Source organism: Rhipicephalus microplus, chromosome 1, assembly GCF_043290135.1.
Source record: "Rhipicephalus microplus isolate Deutch F79 chromosome 1, USDA_Rmic, whole genome shotgun sequence".
Taxonomy (NCBI): Eukaryota; Metazoa; Arthropoda; class Arachnida; order Ixodida; family Ixodidae; genus Rhipicephalus; species Rhipicephalus microplus.
The window spans coordinates 277,751,521-277,775,216 of record NC_134700.1 but is presented as its reverse complement, the minus strand read 5'-3'; the positions used below and the strand labels follow the sequence as shown (position 1 = coordinate 277,775,216).

The following is a 23,696-nucleotide window of genomic DNA, read 5'->3' as shown; positions in this document are numbered from 1 at the left end:
ACCTCATATGCCGTACTTTTCAGGGGCGAAGCTCCTTATGGCGTGGCTTGTACGTCCACCGTTGTCGTCGTGCGTAACCTGTGGCACATACCCGCATACCAGTGGCACATACCCACCCTGTGGCATATATCCGCATGTCCACATGTTACGAAAAACGTATCACCGCGTCGTTATCGCGCTCTCGGTGTTAACAAAGCGCTGACAGCAGAAATGTGATACATACTCTCCATGCTCTCGTTTAGTCCTTGGATTGTCCGCTGGATGGCGGTATTTGCATATGATGAATGTATGGTAAAAAGAAGCGAGATGGCGGTACTTGAAGTGTTCACTAGATGGACGGATGGACGCATGGACGAACAGACAGACAAACAGACGAACAGATAGACAGACACACGGACGGAAGAATGGATGCACGGACAGACGGACGCTTGGACGGACACACGAATGGGCGTACGTACGGAAGCACGGACGGGCTGACGGACGCTTCGCCCCACTCATCATCATTCATTTCGTGGATATGCTGTGATTTTTTTCTTCTTTTTTGAGAAAATATCAGCGCTACACAACCTCTATAACACATTATAGCAAGCCACTCAAACGCTGTTCTTCCCAGACAGCCGTTTTCTCATGCTTCGACAAAATTCACTGAGCGCTTTGCGTCATCTTTTTGGCCCTCTAAGTTTTGTGTTTGGCTGCACAAAAAATATCTTATGTCATATGGTACTTGAGTAGCTTCGTTCTGACTTGAACAGCGGGAGAATTGAAGAGACCTTATGGGATTTTTTTTTTTTTTTTGATAAAGCACGGAGAGCTATCTTTACCTGGTTACTCGCTTATCACACTGCTCCTACATGACCATGATGTAGTGAGTGAAGTTATCCAGGTAATTTACATTTTTCGGCCAAGTACTGTTCAAGCTGTTATATCAATTTTGTTTTTGTTGCTTCGATTAATTTTCCCACTCATTATGTTCTTTCTGATAAGTTCAAAATGCGGTAAGATCCGTGTAAAGCTCTTCGGTATCACGTACTGAAATGTCATTTTTTCAGGCAAGTTAGAACAAACACTATACCCGCTGTGTCAAGCAACAACCCGAGAAAATTATGGAACGCAATTAGCGCTATCTACTCCCAACTGTTAGCGCTTTACAACGATCAGAACCATCAAATCCTTACCATGAGGCCACTGAACAAAGAACAGCTCATCCTCTTCCGTGTTTACCATTGAACCTGTCCGCAACTTACCTTCATTCCTTAATTAGAACTATAGTGTGATGCCTGACATCATATTCTGTCCAAACAGCAACGCTAAACTAAAATAAACTCATTAAAACTCTCACCTTCACACGGCATCGCCAATATCAGCGAAAAAAATGCTAAAAAACTCAAAATCACTTGTTACTACACTACTGTTTTACATTTTTCAGCAGTCAATGTTATCGGGAGTGGTGCCGGAAAACTGGAGAGCAGGCAGGATCGTTCCACTCCCCAAAGAAATGTCCTTCATCTAGTTGCAGCAGCTGTCGCCTCAATTTCCTTACTAGCGCTTGCTTCAAGCTAATGAAGCACGTGATTTATTCTAACATTGGCAAGTTCTTAGCAAGCAATAACTTTTTTTTTTCATTCCAGACAGCATGGCTTTCGCTCAGGATTGTCATGTGACACACAACTAGCTCTATTTTATCACAATATCACTTCCAACCTTGAGTTAAACGTAACCGTTGACGCCCTCTTCTTAGACATTGAAAAAGCCTCCGACAAGGTTTCATATAACCAGCTACTGCTAAAACTTTCTTAATTAAACATTAATACAAATGTATTTAATTGAATTCGAAGCGTTCTTACCGATCACCAACAGTTTGCGCATGCTAATTCTGTCTCATCTAGCCGTTTCTCTGTAATCTCAGGTGTGTCGCATGATACAGTGCTCGGACCGTTACTTTTTTCTCTTTAGATCAATGACCTTTTATCCAACATCTCTTGTGGCATTCACTTCTTCGCATACGACTGCATCGTATACCGTTCCATAGCAAACAGTGCAGATATTAGGATTTTACATAACAACCTCAACCTTATAATATCATGGTGTGATAAGTGCATGGTTAATGTCTATTAACGCAAAGTAAACTTCATTGGTATCTTTTCATAGCAGGTCCCATCACCAGTCAGCAGCATATACCATTTCCGGCTCCGCATTCTCATCCACTGAATGCTACAAATATCTTGGCGTGGTATTCTCAAGTAGCATTTCCTGGTCATCTTATGTAACTAACATTGTCGACTTCGCGAATCGCACTCTGGATCAAATTATTATCATATAATACAATTGTTCGTCCGGAATTGGATTATGCTTCCCAATTAATCTAACTTATCCAACCTTATAAAATGGATCTAAAACCGCACTGCACGCTTTATCTTTTCTGAATATTTTTTTTTAAATTCCAGTGTTTCTAAACTTAAAACCAGGGCTCACCTTTCAGATCTAGAATCACGACGTCTCATATCCCGACTACACCTTTTTCACAAGTTTTATCATGTTCACATCGAACTTCCTGCCATCCTGCCAGTCTATCGCACATCCGCAGCCGCACAAACCATGCGAAAGCAGTATACCCTCCGCCAACACAAACCACCACACCACCCATCTTCGCTCCTTTTTTGTGACCACCGCACGGGACTGAAACCGTCTCCCTGTTTCTTAAACAGCCGAAGCGCAAAAAAGGTTAACAACGGACTAAGAGAACAACGAGGACAAGCGTTTTTCTCTTAGTCCGTTGTGACCCTTTTTCGCGTTTCAGCTGTTTTAAGACACGGAATACCAACTAGCCCGCTCCCACACCTTGCCTGCCTCTACCGTTTACCATTCCAACCCTCATTATTTCAAGATTGCCCTCGAGTCATTTTTTCTGTAATTAATACCCATGTCTCTTGTAATACCCCAGCTGGGGCCTTTCAGGTATTTGAAATAAAAAGAAATAAATAAAAAGCCTCTTTAAATGTTCAAGAAGTCAGGCTTCCTTGGTGTTCTGTAAGGAAAGTGCTGTGCAGTGAAAGGCGTCTTCCCCACTGTAGCAGCAGTCGTTTAACATGCAGCCTTCTGAACTGCACCTGCAAGTTGGCTTTTGTCTGGGAAAGAGAACCATAAAGTGGGCGCTATGTGGCAACATAAAAAAAAGTTCTTGCAAACAAGAAGGGTTCTCGCAATACAAGAATGAATGCATGATAAAAATATGAAGCCAAATACGCAAGATTACAACCAATAACATAATTTTTTTTCTTGCTCTAAAACATGCGCGCATCTTGTCGCAGATAACAGAATGCAAACAACCACCAAATCAAGATTATCTTTGGTATACTATTGCACCATCTTGAAAAATAAAAGCAAAATATATGTGTAACCAAAAAAAAAAGAGGCCAATAGAAAGCCATGTAGCACGAGTCAATAGTCAAACGTGGATTCCTTCTATGGCTACTCTTTGCAGTTACCAGATGAAATGCCACAAAGGTTCCGGCAGCAGAGGTATTCCCACATGTGCTCCAGGGCACACAATCTGACCCCTTTTAACAGTGAGCTTCTGATGACTTCTGATACTCGCACAACATCAGTAAGCAGGTACACCACACCAAATGAAACACATGCTATGGCAAGTTGTAGAGACGCATCTACCTCCTCTGTTGAGCGCAATGACAAAGTCTTGGTGCGAGAGACCGTTCCAAATCGATAGTGGGCAATTCAATGAGTGAAAGGTTCTCTTTGGTGTGCTAATTCGGTCTTCATGGGCGCTTGCGCAGAAGATGCAAAGAGTAAGACTTGAAAGACTCCTTGCTAAGGAACACAAAACTAAGAGTATAAACCTATCTCTGATGTTAGATCTGTGAGAAGCGTTTTCTCGTTAATACGCATTGTTCAAGCTACGCTTCACACTTTCCGCGTTTTGTCCACCGATCACTGCTGCTACCACACTTTCTCACTAATTGTCCGTTGATAGCTCATAGTTCTCTCAAGCGACGTCATGTGCAGCGCCGGCACTGACAGGTGTCGATAGAACACAGCCGCCATGCCTACGAGCTGCAGTCCGGTCAGTGATGCTGGACACGAAGCAGCCGCTAACAACAAAGACAGCAGCAGAAGGGTCCAGAACGACGCGTTCTTGACGAGTCCTCCGACACCAGGCGCTGACGATGCATGTTCCACGCTTTCATCCAGCAGTCCCGCAGACCCAGCCACCACTTCCATGGGCAGGAGGCTAAAGAGTGCCGGACTTCGTACGCGCACCAAGGCGTCCAGGCGCTGCGCCTCGGCGCGACAGAGGGTCCACGAGGCAGGCCACGACGTTGGCACCACGAGCACCACGAGGAAATCGGGAAGCGCGGGATCCAGGTGGCCGAACAAGTCACACTGGGTGCTGGACAGTTGCGTGCGCAGCCACCACAGGAGCTCGGACAATGACCTCTCTTCCTTGTGGTCGCTGCTACCATTGCGCCAGGGTCTTCCCAGAACCAGCCGCAAGCCCCAACCTGCCGCAGGGTGAATGGCGCAGATATAAGATGCGCGCACTGGTTTATTCCAACAAACATCGGCCCGCCAGAAAAAAGTTTGGGTGTGCGTACGCTGAAATAGGGCCTCGAGCGGCAAGTTCGCACAAATATATGCGTCCCGCTATATATTGCGCACAGAAAACCGCACACGCAGTTTTCAAGTACTTAAAGGGGAACAGTGGAAGCGCGCACAACAGCACGGCACTCACCGCAGTGTGAACAACAGGTACCAGGAAGACGCACCAGCATCGCTTGGCAGCCACCAGGCGGCACAATGGGACAGTGCACCTGGTGGCAACCTTCCTTCGCTTGTCTGTGTAGACATGGTCCGCGGTAGTCTACCAGGACCCTCTGCGCCCAGGCAGCGCATTCACTGGCGTACGTCTCGCCGTCTATGCCGCACACGGAGCCTCGCCTACGGCACCCAGGTTCGCAGGGACCGAGGTGCGCCAGCCACGTGTTTGGGTCCCCGTCGCGTTCCGACATCAGTGCGCACACGTTCGGATGCTCCCGACCCTCTGTGTCGCAAACGGGACCACTGCCGCGGCAATGCCCGCCTGTGGCGTTGCCGACGCAGATGAACTGCTTGCACGGACCCAGACAGGCGTGTCTCCAGGCCACGCACCTGTGCAGGCCGACAAATCGTGCAGATTATATATGCTAATAAGGTCAGGTGCTCGCACACAGCTTGTTAAGTATGACCATGAATATTATCAATTTTAGTCCAGACATACGCGAAAAATCAATCTTTGGCCGAATAGCTATGCTGCAAATTCAACCACACCATAATAGGGTACGCTCTCACCACTGCACATCTCCCTACTGGCTCCCTTCCTTCGTGCCCACAGCGTAAAACGTGCGAGACGTGATAGAAGCTTATCACGCTCGTTTTTTGAAACTACACCAACGGCTACGCAGATGGTGAAACTTGGTCTGGAGTATCCCTGTAATTGTTATTGCAATAAAATCCTGACCATCTGTATGTCGGTGGCTTCATACATTTCCACTCGTTCCATACGAATAACCTAACTCCTTCCAAACTCACATTTTAGAAACACATGCGTAGTAAACCTGTTGTGCTACCTAACTATACGAAGAGGAACAAGAAAAAAATGCCGCACGTCGGGTATACAAATACAGGTCAAGGAAATTGATTACAAGCTGCGGCGTAAAGCCTAAAGAAAGAAAAGCACCTTCACTGTATGCTCAAAAATTAATGCAACAAAAGGACGTTCAAGTATACACCACGAAGAGAGGCTGTCATTTTTCCTCGACTATGCTAAGGAAAAGAAAATGTTGCTATAGCAAGGAACAATTTACGGCTTATTTATACAAGATAAAGGCCACCCTGTTTCGTGGGGTTTGTAGAAAGGAGAAAGAGAAACAGAGAAAATTATGCAGATTACTTCACACCAATAAAGAAAAAAACGAGTAAACGAATCATCTTAGAGCTCTTGCAGGATGTGGCAAAGGTACCTTTGCAGAGCTAGGAGCAGCCGGAGTTGTCGTGAATAAACCAGGCACCAATCAACGCCCGAAACTTCCGGTCCTTCCACATTCACCGGCCTGCCGTTATTTCTTCTCCCGTCTAATCAACCGACTCGGCAAGAGTGATGTAAATGCGGAGGCGATGCTGCGGGTTAACGAAGACCGCACGGCGATTCGGCACATGTTGTGGCGTATGGAGGCGCTGCGGTTGCCGCGGAAGAACGGGAAAAATCAAGGCACAGCATTCAAGAAAGCCGGAAGTTCCCGTGCGGGGGAAGTGATTGCATTACTGCGGGAAAGAGGCACCGTGCGGAGGATAAAGACCGCCAGAAGGGATCGCACTAAAACCGCAGACACGGTTCGCCCACTGCACAAATTTCCTAGAATAAGGCGAGGTTTCGCGATGCACGTGTTTGTGTTCAGTAACTCCTTTTTCGTTGGTGTGCCCAGCACACTTCTTCCCTCCTTTTGGGCCGTCAACGTTTCTCACCTGAATTGGGAAGATACTGCACGCCTTTTGTAGAAGATACAACAGTCCTAGCCTCGCTCTCTTCCTTCCTCAACCTTTGGTATCAGCAATTGAGGTTAGTGTAGACTTGTCACGTGACTCTTTTGTTTTCTCGGGCCAGCGCAACTAAGGCCACTCGCACAATACTTCGTCTTGCCTGCCCCATGACCATCTTTTCTTGTACGGTGTATAGTTCTTTTTTGTTCCGCGTACCATTTTTCTTGGCACACAACAGAAAAAATTCTGCGTGCCTACCTCCTTCAAACGGAATTAGAGAGTACAGATGCCCCGCCGTGGTGGTCTAGTGGCTAAGGTACTCGGCTGCTGACCCTAAGGGCACGGGTTCGAATCCCGGCTCCGGCGGCTGCATTTCCGATGGAGGCGGAAATGTTGTAGGCCCGTGTGCTCAGATTTGGGCGCACGTTAAAGAACCCCGGGTGGTCTAAATTTCCGGAGCCCTCCACTACGGCGTCTCTCATAATCATGGGGTGGTTTTGGGACGTTAAACCCCACATATCAATCAATAGAGAGTACAGATTTTTGAGCAGCTTGGTTTTCGTGCTATAAGTGACGTCTATAGCGCAGACGAGATGAGACATGAAAAACGCTGGAAAGACGGACGAACATCCTGTTGTCTTTTACGTCACATCATTCAAGCGCAATGGCGATCGACATGCTTAATCGAGACAATCATGGTGTCCGCAGCTTGCTAAGCTATAACGAATGCTTCTATCATTTTTGTATTTTTTAACATTTACGGGATCAAACCATGAAACCCTGGCAAGTATTGTCGTCACGTTATATTGCCCCGCCGCGGTGGTCTAGTGGCTAAGGTACTCGGCTGCTGACCCTAAGGGCGCGGGTTCGAATCCCGGCTGCGGCGGCTGCATTTCCGATGGAGGCGGAAATGTTGTAGGCCCGTGTGCTCAGATTTGGGCGCACGTTAAAGAACCCCAGGTGGTCGAAATTTCCGGAGCCCTCCACTACGGCGTCTCTCATAATCATGGGGTGGTTTTGGGACGTTAAACCCCACATATCAATCAATAGAGAGTACAGATTTTTGAGCAGCTTGGTTTTCGTGCTATAAGTGACGTCTATAGCGCAGACGAGATGAGACATGAAAAACGCTGGAAAGACGGACGAACATCCTGTTGTCTTTTACGCCACATCATTCAAGCGCAATGGCGATCGACATGCTTAATCGAGACAATCATGGTGTCCGCAGCTTGCTAAGCTATAACGAATGCTTCTATCATTTTTGTATTTTTTAACATTTACGGGATCAAACCATGAAACCCTGGCAAGTATTGTCGTCACGTTATATTGCCCCGCCGCGGTGGTCTAGTGGCTAAGGTACTCGGCTGCTGACCCTAAGGGCGCGGGTTCGAATCCCGGCTGCGGCGGCTGCATTTCCGATGGAGGCGGAAATGTTGTAGGCCCGTGTGCTCAGATTTGGGCGCACGTTAAAGAACCCCAGGTGGTCGAAATTTCCGGAGCCCTCCACTACGGCGTCTCTCATAATCATGGGGTGGTTTTGGGACGTTAAACCCCACATATCAATCAATAGAGAGTACAGATTTTTGAGCAGCTTGGTTTTCGTGCTATAAGTGACGTCTATAGCGCAGACGAGATGAGACATGAAAAACGCTGGAAAGACGGACGAACATCCTGTTGTCTTTTACGCCACATCATTCAAGCGCAATGGCGATCGACATGCTTAATCGAGACAATCATGGTGTCCGCAGCTTGCTAAGCTATAACGAATGCTTCTATCATTTTTGTATTTTTTAACATTTACGGGATCAAACCATGAAACCCTGGCAAGTATTGTCGTCACGTTATATTGCCCCGCCGCGGTGGTCTAGTGGCTAAGGTACTCGGCTGCTGACTCTAAGGGCGCGGGTTCGAATCCCGGCTGCGGCGGCTGCATTTCCGATGGAGGCGGAAATGTTGTAGGCCCGTGTGCTCAGATTTGGGCGCACGTTAAAGAACCCCAGGTGGTCGAAATTTCCGGAGCCCTCCACTACGGCGTCTCTCATAATCATGGGGTGGTTTTGGGACGTTAAACCCCACATATCAATCAATAGAGAGTACAGATTTTTGAGCAGCTTGGTTTTCGTGCTATAAGTGACGTCTATAGCGCAGACGAGATGAGACATGAAAAACGCTGGAAAGACGGACGAACATCCTGTTGTCTTTTACGCCACATCATTCAAGCGCAATGGCGATCGACATGCTTAATCGAGACAATCATGGTGTCCGCAGCTTGCTAAGCTATAACGAATGCTTCTATCATTTTTGTATTTTTTAACATTTACGGGATCAAACCATGAAACCCTGGCAAGTATTGTCGTCACGTTATGTTGCCCCGCCGCGGTGGTCTAGTGGCTAAGGTACTCGGCTGCTGACCCTAAGGGCGCGGGTTCGAATCCCGGCTGCGACGGCTGCATTTCCGATGGAGGCGGAAATGTTGTAGGCCCGTGTGCTCAGATTTGGGTGCACGTTAAAGAACCCCAGGTGGTCAAAATTTCCGGAGCCCTCCACTACGGCGTCTCTCATAATCAAATGGTGGTTTTGGGACGTTAAACCCCACATATCATATCACGTTATATTGGAAGAAAGAGCACTCAAGGAAGCACCAATACCTTCAACAGTGAACCTGGTAGAACGTCTTTTGTTAGTTATTTCGCCCTTTTGTTTTTCGTAACGTCCACTGTGCCACTTTTAGAAAAAAATGGATTTACTATCTAGTTCAATGTGCGCATACTGAGAAGTCTGGCCGAAAAAATTTAGTGACCCATGTTACCGTCATTCGAGTGTTAGTCGAACACGCGATGTCTAAACCCCAAGCTGACATTTTTGAGAGCTCTCGTCACCGTATCAATGCGTCGTGCTGACTTCGTTTGTTAGTCGCTGTGCCGTTGTCATCGTCGCCCTTCTCGTGTGGGCTGCAGATCGCGCTCTTTTAGATTTTGAGATTGGCAGAGATACATGGTATGTGTGGCTTTATCATGGTGCTTCTTCCTTCACCACGCAGGGTGACCTTAGAATTTATTAAGCAGCGGTCGAGGGAGATGATAAGGGAGCGAAAACGGGCCTGACGAGTGAGTATTCGACCCGCCCGTCAGACAGAAGAGAAACAGACATCAATAGTGAAATCAACCCACGTGCCACCAATCGTTAGCTGCTGCAAACACATCGTATTCAAAGCTTTGCACCACTGGCGTCAGTCGAAGCCGGTTGTGACCAAGTGGCGGAGTGTTCGAGTTGACCGTGCTGACAGGCACACGGTTTAGATACATAATATAGCTGAACAAAGCGAGAACAGAAATGCGCACAGGATGACAGCTAGAATTCAACCGAAGACTCTGGGCACGAGGCATGTAAAGGGAAAAACAACATAAACAAATGTAAACTGATAGTAACGTCACTAATCTGCCGTCAATGCAAGCTACAAGTGCCCAGCTACACGCATCGTGCATGCGTTCTTCCGGGAAGCTCATCTCTCTCTCTCTCTCTCTCTCTTGTGTGTGTGTGTGGGGGGGGGGGGGGGGGATTGAGGGCACACTTACCTGTCTGCCTCCCTGTGTATATACATGACCCCACAAATCTCACGTCAGATCTGGCCGTGACGCCATCCCAACACTCGAGTTGCACCGAATGCTGGAGCGCACCCACACCACTGATCGGCATAGTGCTCGCATAGTGCAGTGATCGGCATGGTGCTCCCCCGGAGCAAGCGATGAAGCCCCTGCTCGTTGCTCTCTTATCCGGTCATTCCGCCAGCTCCCCGTTTGTCCCACGAACCAGCTTCAGCGGAACAAAGGGATGCTATCGACAACACCATCAACCCAGGAAACGAACCTGCTGGCACGTTTGAGCATACTTGCCTACCATTGCCATTCCAGAGCAGGGCACAGCCGCTTCAGCTTATCCGGTGCAGAGCACATCAACACCGCATTCCTTGCCCATTTTTTTCAAGCGATGCGAAAGCCAGTAAATGTAGGGTACTCCTATACTCGCCGTGTACCAAGTCGGCGCTTAGTTCTTCCTCTGTGAAACAACGTGCGCCACTTCTTACTCATTTGAGAAGGCTTTCCGCGACAGACGCCACCAGTTAACGGGGGAGCCCTGCATCTGCCAAGCGGGAAACTTGCGCTTGCGAGCTTCCCGCGATCCTGTGCCGACGAGAATGCTGTATAGAGTCGCACGCACAGTTCATCGCTTTTCAATCACGACGTACCAACTTTGAATTAGCTGTGTAGCAGGCGCGAAATTCCAACCCTGTAAATTGTGGTATAATGTAATCTCAGATTCCCGGTACTCACACGGGAGCTCCCGCTGGGCAAGGTCGCCTTGCACACGGGTTTGTGTGGTGGCAGGGACCCGGCTCCCACTGGCCATCGGAGAGACCAGCACAGCGGGCCAGGCAGGCGCTGCGGTGTGTACGTCCGTCGACTCCACAGACCACTTCTTCCTCGTCGTCTTCAGGACGGCAGCCGCAGGGAGCTGCGAGGCACCACATTTCATGCGCCATTTCGATGTAGTACATGCATTGCGAGAACGTGGACGGTCGGGTGATATAGTACACATTTAGTGTAGACTCATTGATAGTGTAGACCCTGGTGTCACGAGTGCGTGAATTTGGCGGGGCGTGCACTTCTTGCGCAGCAGCGCCAAGACTACAGATGCACACTTGCTAAATGGAACAAATGCACGACTTACCGTCATGGAGAAGGCAGTTATGAGCTTTCCTGGTGCAGCTGATGTGGCCGGAGTTGTCGCAGCGACAGCGTAAGCAGCCGTGCACCAGGAAGCGGCTCCCCGGCGCTGCAAGGACATGCAATGCCGTATCAGTTAGTGCCCTCTCTCTTCTCTGCGCTGTTTTCAGCTTTTTGGGCATGCGCTTCACAGCAATGCCGGAAGGAGCACAATCGGCGGCGAACACACTTAACGGTATACTCTGCTGCAGGCTTAAGAAAGATTAGAATAATACAAAGCTGAGCTATAGCTGGTGCGTATTGATTCTGAAAAAGACGGCGTGTGCAAACATGGACACAAGAAGTAAGTCAGGACACCACAAACTCCTTGATGTCCATTCCAGCTATGGCCGGTTCTACGTAGGACAGACAGGCTGCTTCATTAATCCGATAGTATGGGAACGCAAGCGATCGTTTACCGGAGGCTCAACATGTAATATTTTTTTTTTACATTGCCGAGAATGTAAATACACGCCCAAATTCGATGAATGCGCTGATTTGTAGCGGAATAGGAATGAAGAAACGAGTCTGATGATCGAGGCTTGACATGATAGCGATAGCACATGCGTGATCCAACCGTTAGTTAACGTGCTTAAAGATGAAATCGAATGTATCAGCAGTTATCTTTCACGTACGTAGGCCACCACGCATGCCAGATTGATAAGCCCACATATCGCATGGGCATGCGCAGAAAAGTTCATGTGTCTTCGTTCTTTTCCGCCGTTGTGCGCATCTTCAGTTAGATGCGTTTGTGATGTCCTGGCTGTGACTCGGTACCGTTATGGCACTGTTCTCGGGGTCGTTGGTTCAGACAATTCGCTTTTTCGCTCAACTTACGAGACCTTTAAAAATTTTTGCCTTCAGCATTTCGACGTGTTAGCTATAGAAATGGCAGCTTCAGAGCAAACCAGGCTTCACCGCACTACCACATTACTACGCCACAAACACAAATCTGGAAGAAAAATAAGCAAAAATAAGCCAACTACTTCTTGAATAGTTTCTTATTTAGGCCCTGTGTATATTGCTTTTAGTTCTGTTTGATGATTTGAATTTAGAAGAATACCTTTCAAATCTAATGTTTTTTCTGCAAGATAGTGTTTTATATTTGTATAGGTATTCAATACTTTACGTGCACTGTTTCTGTTATGTGTGCTTTCTTATGTAAGTTCTCAATCACTTCCGCTTGCGTTGCTTGTGTTTGTATACAAACTGCTGTTTTTACAGATCGGATGACCTCGTCAGGCGTTAATGCCTTTAGTCCTCTCTTTTTTAGGAGCAATTTAGTACATTTAAATAAAAATCAATTTAATTCAATCCCGGTAACGGCCAGCGCGGCCAGATTCTGATGGGAGCTAAGCAGTAAAAGTTATTTTTAACCACTTACGTGCAATACCACACAGACTATATGACAAATCATTATAGAATAACTGAAATCGGCGTGAGGTGGATGTGGTTAAACATGTCTAGCGGTTCAGCGCGTTTGCAGTTATTTTATTATGACGTCATTGGCGAACGTTAACAGAGTCGTGCTCCAAAAAAAAAAATTGAGCACATCCCACGTACTTCGGGAATCAACGTTATGCGAAGCATGGAGAGGGAAGGTGACGCTTGTATTTTTTTATTGGGCGACACGTTATAAAATGACGCGATATATGTCTACCAATGTTACACGCACATACATATGTTGAACAGTTCCAACTGTTTGCATAACCAGTTTTTGGACTTGCGCAGCGACGCCAATAGGAACACGGGCATTAGCAACGCCAACAGCGATAAGCTGATATGAAGCATTGGTGCTCGCGAGGATAGTAGCCCTGGACATTGCCACAAGAATCAACTTTGCGGGTGGCACCCAATTACAATTGGCGTCAACCCGACGTGACGGCTGTATGATAGGAGTACATATGTAATGTTTATGAAATTTGATAGACAGCAATGCAACCACAATTGACGTTCAACGAACATAAGGGTCGATTTGAAAAGCAATTGTGAGACCTGGATTGACTGTGTGGCAGAGTATTTGATTGTCACACAGGATGCTGGATTATGATTCCTTCAGGGGGCCCTGGCATGTATTTCTCGCATTGTTCGGGTCAACGCTGCCGATGTCAACTTCTTTCTTAACGCTCACGCGTTAGAACTACCGATGTCTGTACTCGCCATTCATGAGTAGTTATGAAGTGTCAATCACCTGCGGCACATATCCGCATACAAGCGGCACATACCCACGCACGGTTATGTGCCACACGTATGGCATAAATGGTTTGACGACGTACGCGACGGGATTGTGACATTATCCATGTATTGACTACCGCATTATATAATTGTTAGGCCGTCTTACACTTCCATACTAATTTGATTTGATAATTTTGATTCATGCCAAGTTAAGGGGGTGCACCCCCTTAACTTGGCATGAACCCCCAGACGTAACGGCTAGATAGATAGATACGCAGATAGACACCAAAAGTGCTCGTAGTACGCATAAAGATGTTTCGCATTTGAAAATCATGTTTTTGTGGCAATAAAAGTAGCTGTGAGACAGCGCTTGAATTAAGTGCCCCTCATTCGCCGCTGTCCTCATTTGTTTCGCGCTGAATCACTCAACATGCATATGAAAGAATGTGTAAATTTAAAGAGCTCGTTTTTTTTTTCTTTAGACATAATGTTAATGAGAACTCGCTAACTGAGAACTAACTTCTTACGACAGATCAGTTACGCCGATGCCCATATGGTGGCATGAACACTCTGGTCAAACAGTATTGAAGTGATTCGCTTACAGCGGGCACGCCCATCCAGCCAGCACTGCTTCGGTGCGGTGTCATCGCAGCCGGTGTGAAGGCATTCGGTCAAGGCACCCGACTCGGAGCAACGGCACCGGCTCCAGCAGAGTCGGCCGCCTTCGACGCGCGGCAGCCGCGCAGGTGAGCCCTGAGGCACCAATGTCCCCGACGATGACCCCACGGGGCAGCCTGTAGGAAACCGCAATACATTTATGGTCGTACGTTGCGTACTTTTGTATACGAGGCGTTGTATTCTCAGACTGTCAAGTGCCTAATGCCAGGATGGTCACGGGTAGTCCTTCTTCAGTACTGAGCAGGATGCAGAGATCTCAAGTCACCAGAACGCAGGGTTGTGTGTTCGCAAAATATAAATTTACGTTAATGTACAAACATTCATGCGTGCTCAAAATCAATGTCATATAAGTATTGCAGACTAATTAAATCTCGCGTTTTTTTGTAAAATGCAATCAAAACACATTTTTGTGAAAATTCTATTAAGTTTTACGAAGTCTACGTCACAGCAGACCGTCAAAAGTGTCCATCTGTTCACCTTAATCAAGCACATCGAACTTCGAGCAGACTACATAACACCTTTAGCTTATCACGCATGTACGGCATTACTAACGTTTTCAACCAGTCGACTCTTCCACGAGCTATTCGTTTGTGGAATGATTTGCCAAATGATTTTGCGTCAGAACAAAACCAAACAAAATTCTATCATACTCTTAAAATATACTTATGCACCAAAAACTGCTCTATCGCATCTTCGTAATCATCTGTGCTTATAGGACTGTTGCCGATGTTTTTGCACTATTGCTAAGTTGTAGTTACTGTCATATTATTTTTTGTATTTCACCTTCACATATTTTAACTCACTTTTCTAGTATGTATTTTGCTTACATGTTCATAAGTTAAACGGCATTTCCTAATATATTCAATATTTGCCTATCTATGTGTAGATATATATGTATATATATTTTTCTAACATATTATCTGTACCCCTTACACAATGCCCCTCGAGGGCTCTGTAAGGTACTGTAAATAAAAACACTATTCTTGACTTTGATGCCACGATTAATGCAAAGAAGTGATTTTGTGAACATATTGACCCGTGTATAAAACTGTCGCTCCGGCGCAAGCACTGAAATGACACCCAATGACGACAACGTCTTTGTTGTGGGTTGAACTCTCGAGCTGCCCTGTTTGCCTGCAATACTGTGCGGTCTGCGCGGCATTAGCTGGATCCACGTTCAGCGAATAAATGTTCCCCGTAACATTATGCCACAAGTTAAGACACTTCCTTGTCTTGAAGGCCATCGCTTCTTTAGGGCTTGCGTCACAAATTGTGCGAGAAAAAAAAATTGACTATTTTTTCGCCCAATTGTGTAAAATGCTCTGTAAAACAACCTATTAACTCCTTTCTCTTTCACCCTCTGTATTTATTTGTCCCTGTTTGCACTAATTGTGAAACACCCTGGTCACCCTAGTTGGAACCTGGAGTACTGACCCTCACTTCCGTAGACCGTTTCACTTTCGCGAGAACTGGCACTGCGTGCATACGACTAACGTGTCGGGGAAAGAAAGCAAAAAATTCTCATTGCTTTTTATTCTCATTGTCGCTACGTCTGAGGAAAACGATCGTCTTAGAATAACTTCCCATGGTCATTTGCCAAGTTAGGGTTGGTTTTACTACACATGTAATGATAGCGATGGAAGAGACAAAGGAAGAGAGGCAGCCGCTGTCGGAGTAACTCCACTGATGAGGATTGGACGCAGTATCAAAATATTTTGACGGCGTATATGTGAGTCAAGTTACGGGCGCAAAATGATCACTCACTCGCGTCGATTACAAACCGTCGTTTGTGAACACCCGCAGTTTGGGAGCGAGAATCTAGCATCGCAGCACGATCACCAACACCTCCGAATCAAAACGTAAGCGAGGTTAGTTTTCCTCATTTGAGAGAATGGAAAAGCTAAAGAAGTGAGTTCTTGTATGCTCCAGTTAGTTTCTATTTTACTTCGGTCATGGTGCTTGCACGCATGAACGGCTCCATCAGGCTTTTATGAAAACCTACATGGCTCTGAGTATTGGGCTAAGATACGATGACATATGAGCAATCGAAAAGTTAACTTGCTCTTTTTATTTTCTCTATTGCGTCCGTCCTTACCTACGTTGTGTCTTCCTTATCACTGTGTTACTGTGGTTATTGTTATCTTGTTCACTATAAGGCTTATTTCACCTCTTTTTACCATTTTCTACTTCCTTTTTGAAGTCTGTCAATAAGCGTGGAGCTCCTGTTGCCGGTAGACACCAGCGTATACCTGGTACTTTCGGCTTTGCCATTCAGCTGTGTACAGTAAAACAATATCAAGAAAGAAGGTGATAACGATATTGGTGGTTATGCTGACGCCAAACCTTAGATTACCTTAGCTAAACTGTGAGGTCAACTAACCCGACACTGGCAGTATTTTTTTTCGCACAGCTGTCTTCACACACGCGCACGCGTCATCACCCGATGGCACCAAACAAAAGAAAGAAGTTATCGGCCATGCTCACCTTTGAGACAGCGGTACTTGCTGCACGACTGTCCCGGACCGCAATGCCTGTTAACGACGCAGATGGACGAGCTTCCACAAGGCCGCGATCTGCATGGTTGCGTCGCAGACTCGGCCACCGGTGGCGTTGTTGTTCGCTCTGTAAGGCAATGTGGTAGAAGTGCGAATGAGAGAGGTTTTCTTACTGAGACAACCCGCATGTCAATACAATTACTCTTACGGAATGCCTACATTTTTCATATATTTGCCGTACATTTTTGATTTCCATCTGTAAGAATTTCACGGAATCGTGTGGCACTGGTGTAATCGTCTACGACACGTTTTCGCCCCGCCGTGGTGGTCCAGTGGCTAAGGTACTCGGCTGCTGACCCGCAGGTCGCGGGATCGAATCTCGCCTGCGGCGGCTGCATTTCCGATGGAGGTGGAAATGTTGTAGGCCCGTGTGCTTAGATTTGGGTGCACGTCAAAGAACCCCAGGTGGTCGAAATTTCCGGAGCCCTCCACTACGGCGTCTCTCATAATCTTATGGTGGTTTTGGGACGTTAAACCCCACATATCAATCTATCTACGGCACGTTTCAGCGCGGTCAGTTGGATATTGATGCAAGTATCACTTCATCTTCAAGTTGCCGTTATATGAAAGAAGTGACTACAAGAAAAATTGCATCGAAATTCACTGATACAAGTCGTTATGATTATTACCATTGTTGGGGTATTTTACGTACCAGAACCACAATCTGATTATAAGAGGCGACGTAGTGGAGTGCAGTAGAAATGTTGGCCATCTAAGATTTTTTAAACGCTCGCTTATATCTATGTAGGTACACGACCCTCCAACCTCCAGCATATTACCTGTTTCAAAAGTGGCCGGCGAGATACAACCCCATGACCTCCGAGTTTCGCAATCAAGCACCTTGACCATTGGACCAGCGCGGTGAGTTTTCAGTTATCACTGTCTCAGCACATAAACTCAATTTAGTTCACAGAATGTAGTTTACGCGTGCGTGGTGCAGAAATGTTAGAAGTACCTGAAAGCAAGTCTAGAGAACACTGACGCGGTCAGCTTGAGAATAACGCGCCATTATTTTGATGCCATCTTAGAAGCAGCATTGAACGAAACGTTTATTTAGACCACACACACACTTGTGTGGGGCCGAAAAGGGAGCTAGGAACGTTGACACCGACCGGAAATTGAGGGCTTCAGCGAATTCGACAAACACGGCAGCTGGAAAGTCCGACGGCCTGGAACCTTCGTGAGTTCTGCCTGTGCTTCCCACCCACGAGGCGTTCTACAATAATCGACGAGGAGGTTCCTATTCTTGATTTTTTTTCTTGATTTTATGACTGAGAAGTTACAAAGAAAATATAAAAAGTGTGGCATGGCTTTATTATTGTTCCCTACCAGCAACTTCGTTCGTTCGTTGCCCCGCCATCTTGACCATTCTTCACCAAGTTGAGAAAAAAAAAAAGAAAAATACTTTCCAGGACGCCAAGAACACATACCCATAGGCGGCTATTAATATCATTCAGCAGAGCAGTGGTAACTCCGATTCCAACTGATTTGTATGCGAAGGCACGCGCGCTTGCAAGATTAGGGGCTCTGCCTTGCTCTGCCGAACAAATATGCACGCGCCAATGACAGCTCATGCGCAGCACACTTCATGCGATGCAGGCTAGCGGGAGATATACGGCCCGTTGAAGTGAAAGCAAATTAAATAGAAAGCGGACGCACGGAATAATTAAATAAACGGAACTCTATGAGTACAAATTAATAGGTTGCAAGTTTAACTTTAAGAAACTTCGGTAAGTTACGAGGGACACCGTGAAGTGCAGGTATCCAGATCCAGAAGTCCGCTGCTCCATGAGTAGCGTACGAAAACTTCAAAAAATCGCAGTCTATTCTGTTTTTCTAGCGATTCACAACCTGTACGAATAGCAACCGTTGCCATAATTTTATAATTACTTTGAAGCGCTCGCGAGCACCTGAGTTGAAGGGTTACGTGAATGATGAATGACACATTGCATTCGCTAATTTCCAAAATAACGTAAAGCAAAGTGGTGTTTATTTACTTGCTCATTTTGTCATTTTAAGTTTATTTATAGTTGTTCTCTCGTCGGGTTTCAATTATGACTCCCGCTTCAAGGCTTATACCTCAGATATCGCTGAGAAGCATAGGTAGGCTTTGCCTTTCAAGTAGTGTTATTGTGAAGAAGCCAACTTCATGACAACGTTTCCATGACAATGGGTGCGCGAAAATTGACCATGTTTTTTGTTTGTTTATTTATTCCCCTTTCTCAAATGCTTTGTTCTTCAGCTTTTTCAAGACAACATGCGAATGCATTTCGTAGCGTCCATAACGGCGTCTCGCACGTGGGAACCCAGCGGCAGAAGAAGAAGAAGAACATAAACTTTATTTGTCGAATTCAGACGATTCGAGTCCGGCATTTTTTAGTGGGCCTGGGCACCCACCGCGGCTTCCTCGGCACGCTGGACGGCCCAGAGTTGTGCTCTCAGGTTCGAGCTGAGCAGTGCGGCCTTCCAACGCGATCGGAGGCTGGTGGTGGAAGAGTGAGACGAATCGGCACTGTTCGAATTGTTTATTAAGTGTGAATACACTTTATAAGCGACTCCAAACCATCCGCCGCCGTCGGCGGCGTCCGCAGTCTTCTCTCTATCTTTAAAAGAAAGAGGACTTAGAGGACTTAGCGGGCCGCAGCGCGACGCTCTACCGAATAAGCACCGGACGTGACGCTGATATCGGTGTGAGTAACGCGCCTTATATCCTTAACGCCGCTGCGCGCGTCCGCCTCCCCCTTCGCTCGCTCCTCCGCAAAGCGCTGGTACCAACCGTAAGCTACAACGATAACACGAATAGGTGCTAATCTGTAGTGTAGTTTGTGTGTGTGTGTGTGATGCGCTCGCGATGTGTGCATTTACTGCATCGTACGAAAATCGTGAAGTGTAAATAAATAATACTTCGTATATAATGTATCTGTGTACAAATGCTTCATGACAAACAACACTTAAATTCATTAATTACACTTTAATCATCATCATCAGTAATAAAACTCCCAAGCATTTCCCCGAGGGTGAACATCGTTAAGTGCGAATGCACGGGGTGATGCTATGAGAGGGAGTAAAGTTAAAATCCGTTGGCATTCGCCAGTGAGTTAACGTAAACTCCCCCGTGTGATCAAATTGCGATTCCCAGGAACCATTACACCATAAAGGCACCATAGTGTGATTAATAAATAGAATAGTGCGAATTAATAAATACCTCTCATAGCATCACCCCGTGCATTCGCACTTAACCATGTTCACCCTCGGGGAAATTCTTGGGAGTTTTTTAGGCCCTGACACTCCCACAGCATGTGACTAAGGGTGGCAACCTTGCCACATGACGTGCATCTGTTTGTAGTGTTTATGTCTGGATACATGGCGTCTGGGCTTTCTGTATGAATCTGTTTGTAATTGTCTGAAGTGTACCGCTTGGGTTCTGTTTAGCCTTTCGTGAGGAGATGGGTATATGCGTCTTTGTAACTGGTAATGTGTGGTGATGTCGTGAAACCTGGTCATACGATCCTCCCATGCCCAGATGTCTGCAGTTCCCCGCGGGGGCTCGTCGTCCTCCGGCGATGCTCGGTGAGTGAGGCCTCGAGCAACGCGGTGAGCCGCTTCGTTGGGGGTGCTCAGTCCGGTATGTGCCGGGATCCATAACAGGTGCCTTCGGTTATCGAAGTCGACCTCTCCTGGATGTATGGGATGTCGTTGGAGTATGTGAAACGCCTCTTGCGAGATGCGTCCGTTGGCGAAATTGCGAATTGCTGTTCGCGAATCACTAATCACGTATGTGGCATTGGTCTGTGTGAGGGCCAGTGCTATAGCCGCTTCCTCTGCCGCTTCAGCGTGTGCCGTGTTCACAGTGAGGCTTGTGATGTATTTGCCGTGATGGCCGGTAACTACCGCCACGAAGCTATTTTTATTGGTATATAACGCCCGGCATCAGTGAAAACCGCTTCATTGTCGTTGGAGTAGCCTTGAGTAATGCGTTGTGCCCTGGCTTTACGCCGTCCCGTACGGTGTTTGGGGTGCATGTTGCGAGGCAATGGGGATACGTATAGTTTCTCGTGTACCGATCTTGGAATTTTGACTTTGATGCCGTGTTGCGAATGGTACGTAATGCCGAGTTTTTCGAGTAGGTGTCGGCCTGGGCGGGTCTTGAATAGGCGCTCAAGCTGGGAAACTTGTTGCGCCTCCACGAGTTCCTCGAGGGTGTTATGCAACCCTAGCTCTAGGAGTTTGCTGGTGCTAACTCCGGGCGCCTGTCCCAACGCGAACTTGTACGCCTTGCGTATCAGGGCGTTAAGCTTGTCTTTTTCCGAGCGGCAGAAGAAAAATGTTTTCTTTTTTTTTAAAACCGTGCAGCCAATAGCGCCGTTCACCGCACGTGGCATTGTTCTGTCGCGAGAAACGCAGTATGTGTTTCCAGCTCTAGTAGCTAGCGTGCACGGTTAAAAAATACTAAGAAGTGAACAAAACAAATAGCGTTTTTGGCTCAGCGTTGGCGTTTCACAGCGGCGTCTCATGCACACATTTTTGGAAGTTCTTGAAAGGCACCCAGCCAGCGAACGGTCGTGAGTGAGGCACGAGTGGACGGAAAGCTGGGGCGCAGGGAGGAGAGACAATGAGCTTCATCGATTTACACGTCCCGAACGGCTCCGGACAGCCCCGGACGCCGGCGCCACATTCGTTTTTCTCGGAGACCAACTGGAAGCTCCGCCCACTGGTCCGGGATAACTCGGACGCGTGTTCGTTTTTCGCGTGCCTGGCGGCCTGCGGGCGGCCCGGGACCGCCCGAACAATTTCTTTCGGGCCGCTGGCAGACGACAGCGTGGTGCACATGCTGTACGGCCATCTTAAGTTAGACACGGGAAATTTTCGATCCGCTCTTGCTCTTTCTTTGCTTTTTTGTCCGCTTCTTGCATGCTTCTGGATTTCGCATTGTTAGCGCACCCAGTTTCTGTCATCGGTGTTCTGAGCCACGTCGAGCATGTGCGTATTCCCGAAGGTCGGGCAAACACGCGTTATACTCGCTAGGAGAAACAGCGGTGGAACGACCGCGCCGGTCTACTATGCGCACGCGCTCGAGTAGTTCACTTACAGTAAGTTGCATCACAACAGAAATAGGTACAATTCACTACCTAACTGCTGTTTAGGTTGCAAATGAGTCAGCGTTGTGGCCTGTGTTTCAGCTATGGAGGGAGCAGACGGCATAGCCAGGCATAGCAGACGCCACAGCGGATGCAGTCAGCATCAAGCGCGCAGATGGCCCGAGGCCGCTCGGGACTTTTAGATCACGTGCATGTGACGTAACAACTTGTGATCCGAGGAGTCCGCGGGCCATCCGTGAGTAATCCGGGTCCTAGTAAATCGATGAAGCTCAGTGAGCGGCGAGAGAAGGAGTGGCGAAGCATTGCCCCTACACTCTTTCGCACCACATGCTCCGGTTGCTAGGAGCGAGGTTAAGCGCGCGCGTCCACAGCTGTTGCTAAGGAAGAGGCCGGTGGACGGATCCCGACGGACGCCTGACATAGCCCGACTAAGATTGGCATTTAAAACTCATCGACAGATTTTCCGAGGGGCGCTTCAAGAAAGGGGAATGCAAATGCATGCATGTAAAGACTTGGACTTGTAGCGCGCGTTGCCATGCCAGTTGTGGCATCACTTTCTTAGCAGCTAGTCATAAGCTCACTCTTTCTCGCCACCTGTAAATGTCCTCTTTGCCTTCCCTTTGACCTCACATCTATTCTCATTGCCATGTCTCTGCAGTTCGTAAACGCCCACCGTCCTCACACCTCTCCCCTGTTCCCTTTTCGGCCCCCTTCGCCACAATATTCCTCGGCCACCAACGATATTTCTTTGGAAACTTGGGCACTTGCTTCATTCGACCCATAATTTGTACCCGTTATTAATCACACGGAGAGAATGTTTAAAGGGCTTTGCCCTTACCTGTGCAGCGGGTGCTCGCGCCAACGACTGCTCTGAGCGTGTCTCAGAACAAAGTCACCCTGTGGGAATGTACTTGGAGATGTTAAGTTAACAATAGACTAAGTTTAAAGCGTCAGGGGGGCAATCGATGGAAAAACACGAGAGTTAACGAGCGCTTTGACAACTGGCTAACACGTACTCGGGAAATGGGGTTGCGAACAATCATACATACACGAAATGATTCATTAGTCACCGTTGCGATGAATGCGCGAAACGAATCTCGGTGCGAGCGCGTAATTGAACTCGCCCACTACGCCGACGCACGCGAACAAACACAAGAACAGAGAGCTAGGAAAGCGGCGCACGTGTGTCCACCCGGAGAATCGAGAAGCAGGCAGCGCCGGGAGGAGCCAGGGAGTCGCACAGAGGTGCCAGCTGGCGTCCGTCTTTACAGCGAGCAGCCAGGGCCAGGCAGTCCTCCCTGCGAAACAGATGTGTCGTTCACTGTGCAGTGGTGTACAGGCGCTGCTTAAGCGCGCGTGAGCACAGAAATCTTGGGATTGACTATTTGGTTTACGGCATAATAAGCAGCGCGAGCGAGACAAGGTCGAGAAAAGACACACGAAAACGTGAGTGCGGTTTGGATGTTAGGAACGAATATAGTGGGCAACGCTTTTTTTTTTTTTTCAAAGCAAACAGCGTAAATGCACTCTACTTTTTCATAAAACCACGTTTTTGAAACAGACCCACGATAAGCTCGAACGCTAAATTATTCAGGCATATTTCATTGATCTCGAGGGAGGTAGGGAAGTCAGCACGCCGTCACTATCCTTCTTTAAAGAATGGTTGCTTTCATGACAGCCTTCGACTGACTTTTTGAAGGTGTGTGCACTCACACGATAATTAAACATTCAGTTCGAACTCGGCGCTCTTCCGTGTCCCTTTCGGTCGTTGTCCTGTTCGCGTCACAAAATTTATCCGCCTGAGCAGTTTAGTTTCCCACGTCATCAAACCCGTCTGCCCCGACTAGTTCGCGGGGTCGCGCTCTGTAGGGACGTCGCTACGAGCGCCCTCGTGC

The 23,696-nt window shown here is 47.4% G+C and overlaps 1 protein-coding gene across 1 annotated transcript in view; it reads right to left on the bottom strand.

Annotated features, from left to right (window-relative positions):
• Positions 1-3,249: 3,249 nt before the first annotated feature.
• Positions 3,250-23,696, bottom strand: part of Reck (Reversion-inducing-cysteine-rich protein with kazal motifs) — a 55,341-nt gene continuing 34,894 nt past the window's right edge. The window contains exons 9-15 of the mRNA XM_037417380.2: positions 22,984-23,099; positions 16,632-16,769; positions 14,072-14,263; positions 11,260-11,364; positions 10,863-11,043; positions 4,748-5,163; positions 3,250-4,517 (exon numbers count right to left, since the gene is read on the bottom strand). Of these exons, the coding sequence (XP_037273277.2) occupies positions 3,955-4,517; positions 4,748-5,163; positions 10,863-11,043; positions 11,260-11,364; positions 14,072-14,263; positions 16,632-16,769; positions 22,984-23,099 (1,711 nt within the window). The 3' untranslated portion in view covers positions 3,250-3,954. The remainder of the gene's footprint in view (positions 4,518-4,747; positions 5,164-10,862; positions 11,044-11,259; positions 11,365-14,071; positions 14,264-16,631; positions 16,770-22,983; positions 23,100-23,696) is intronic.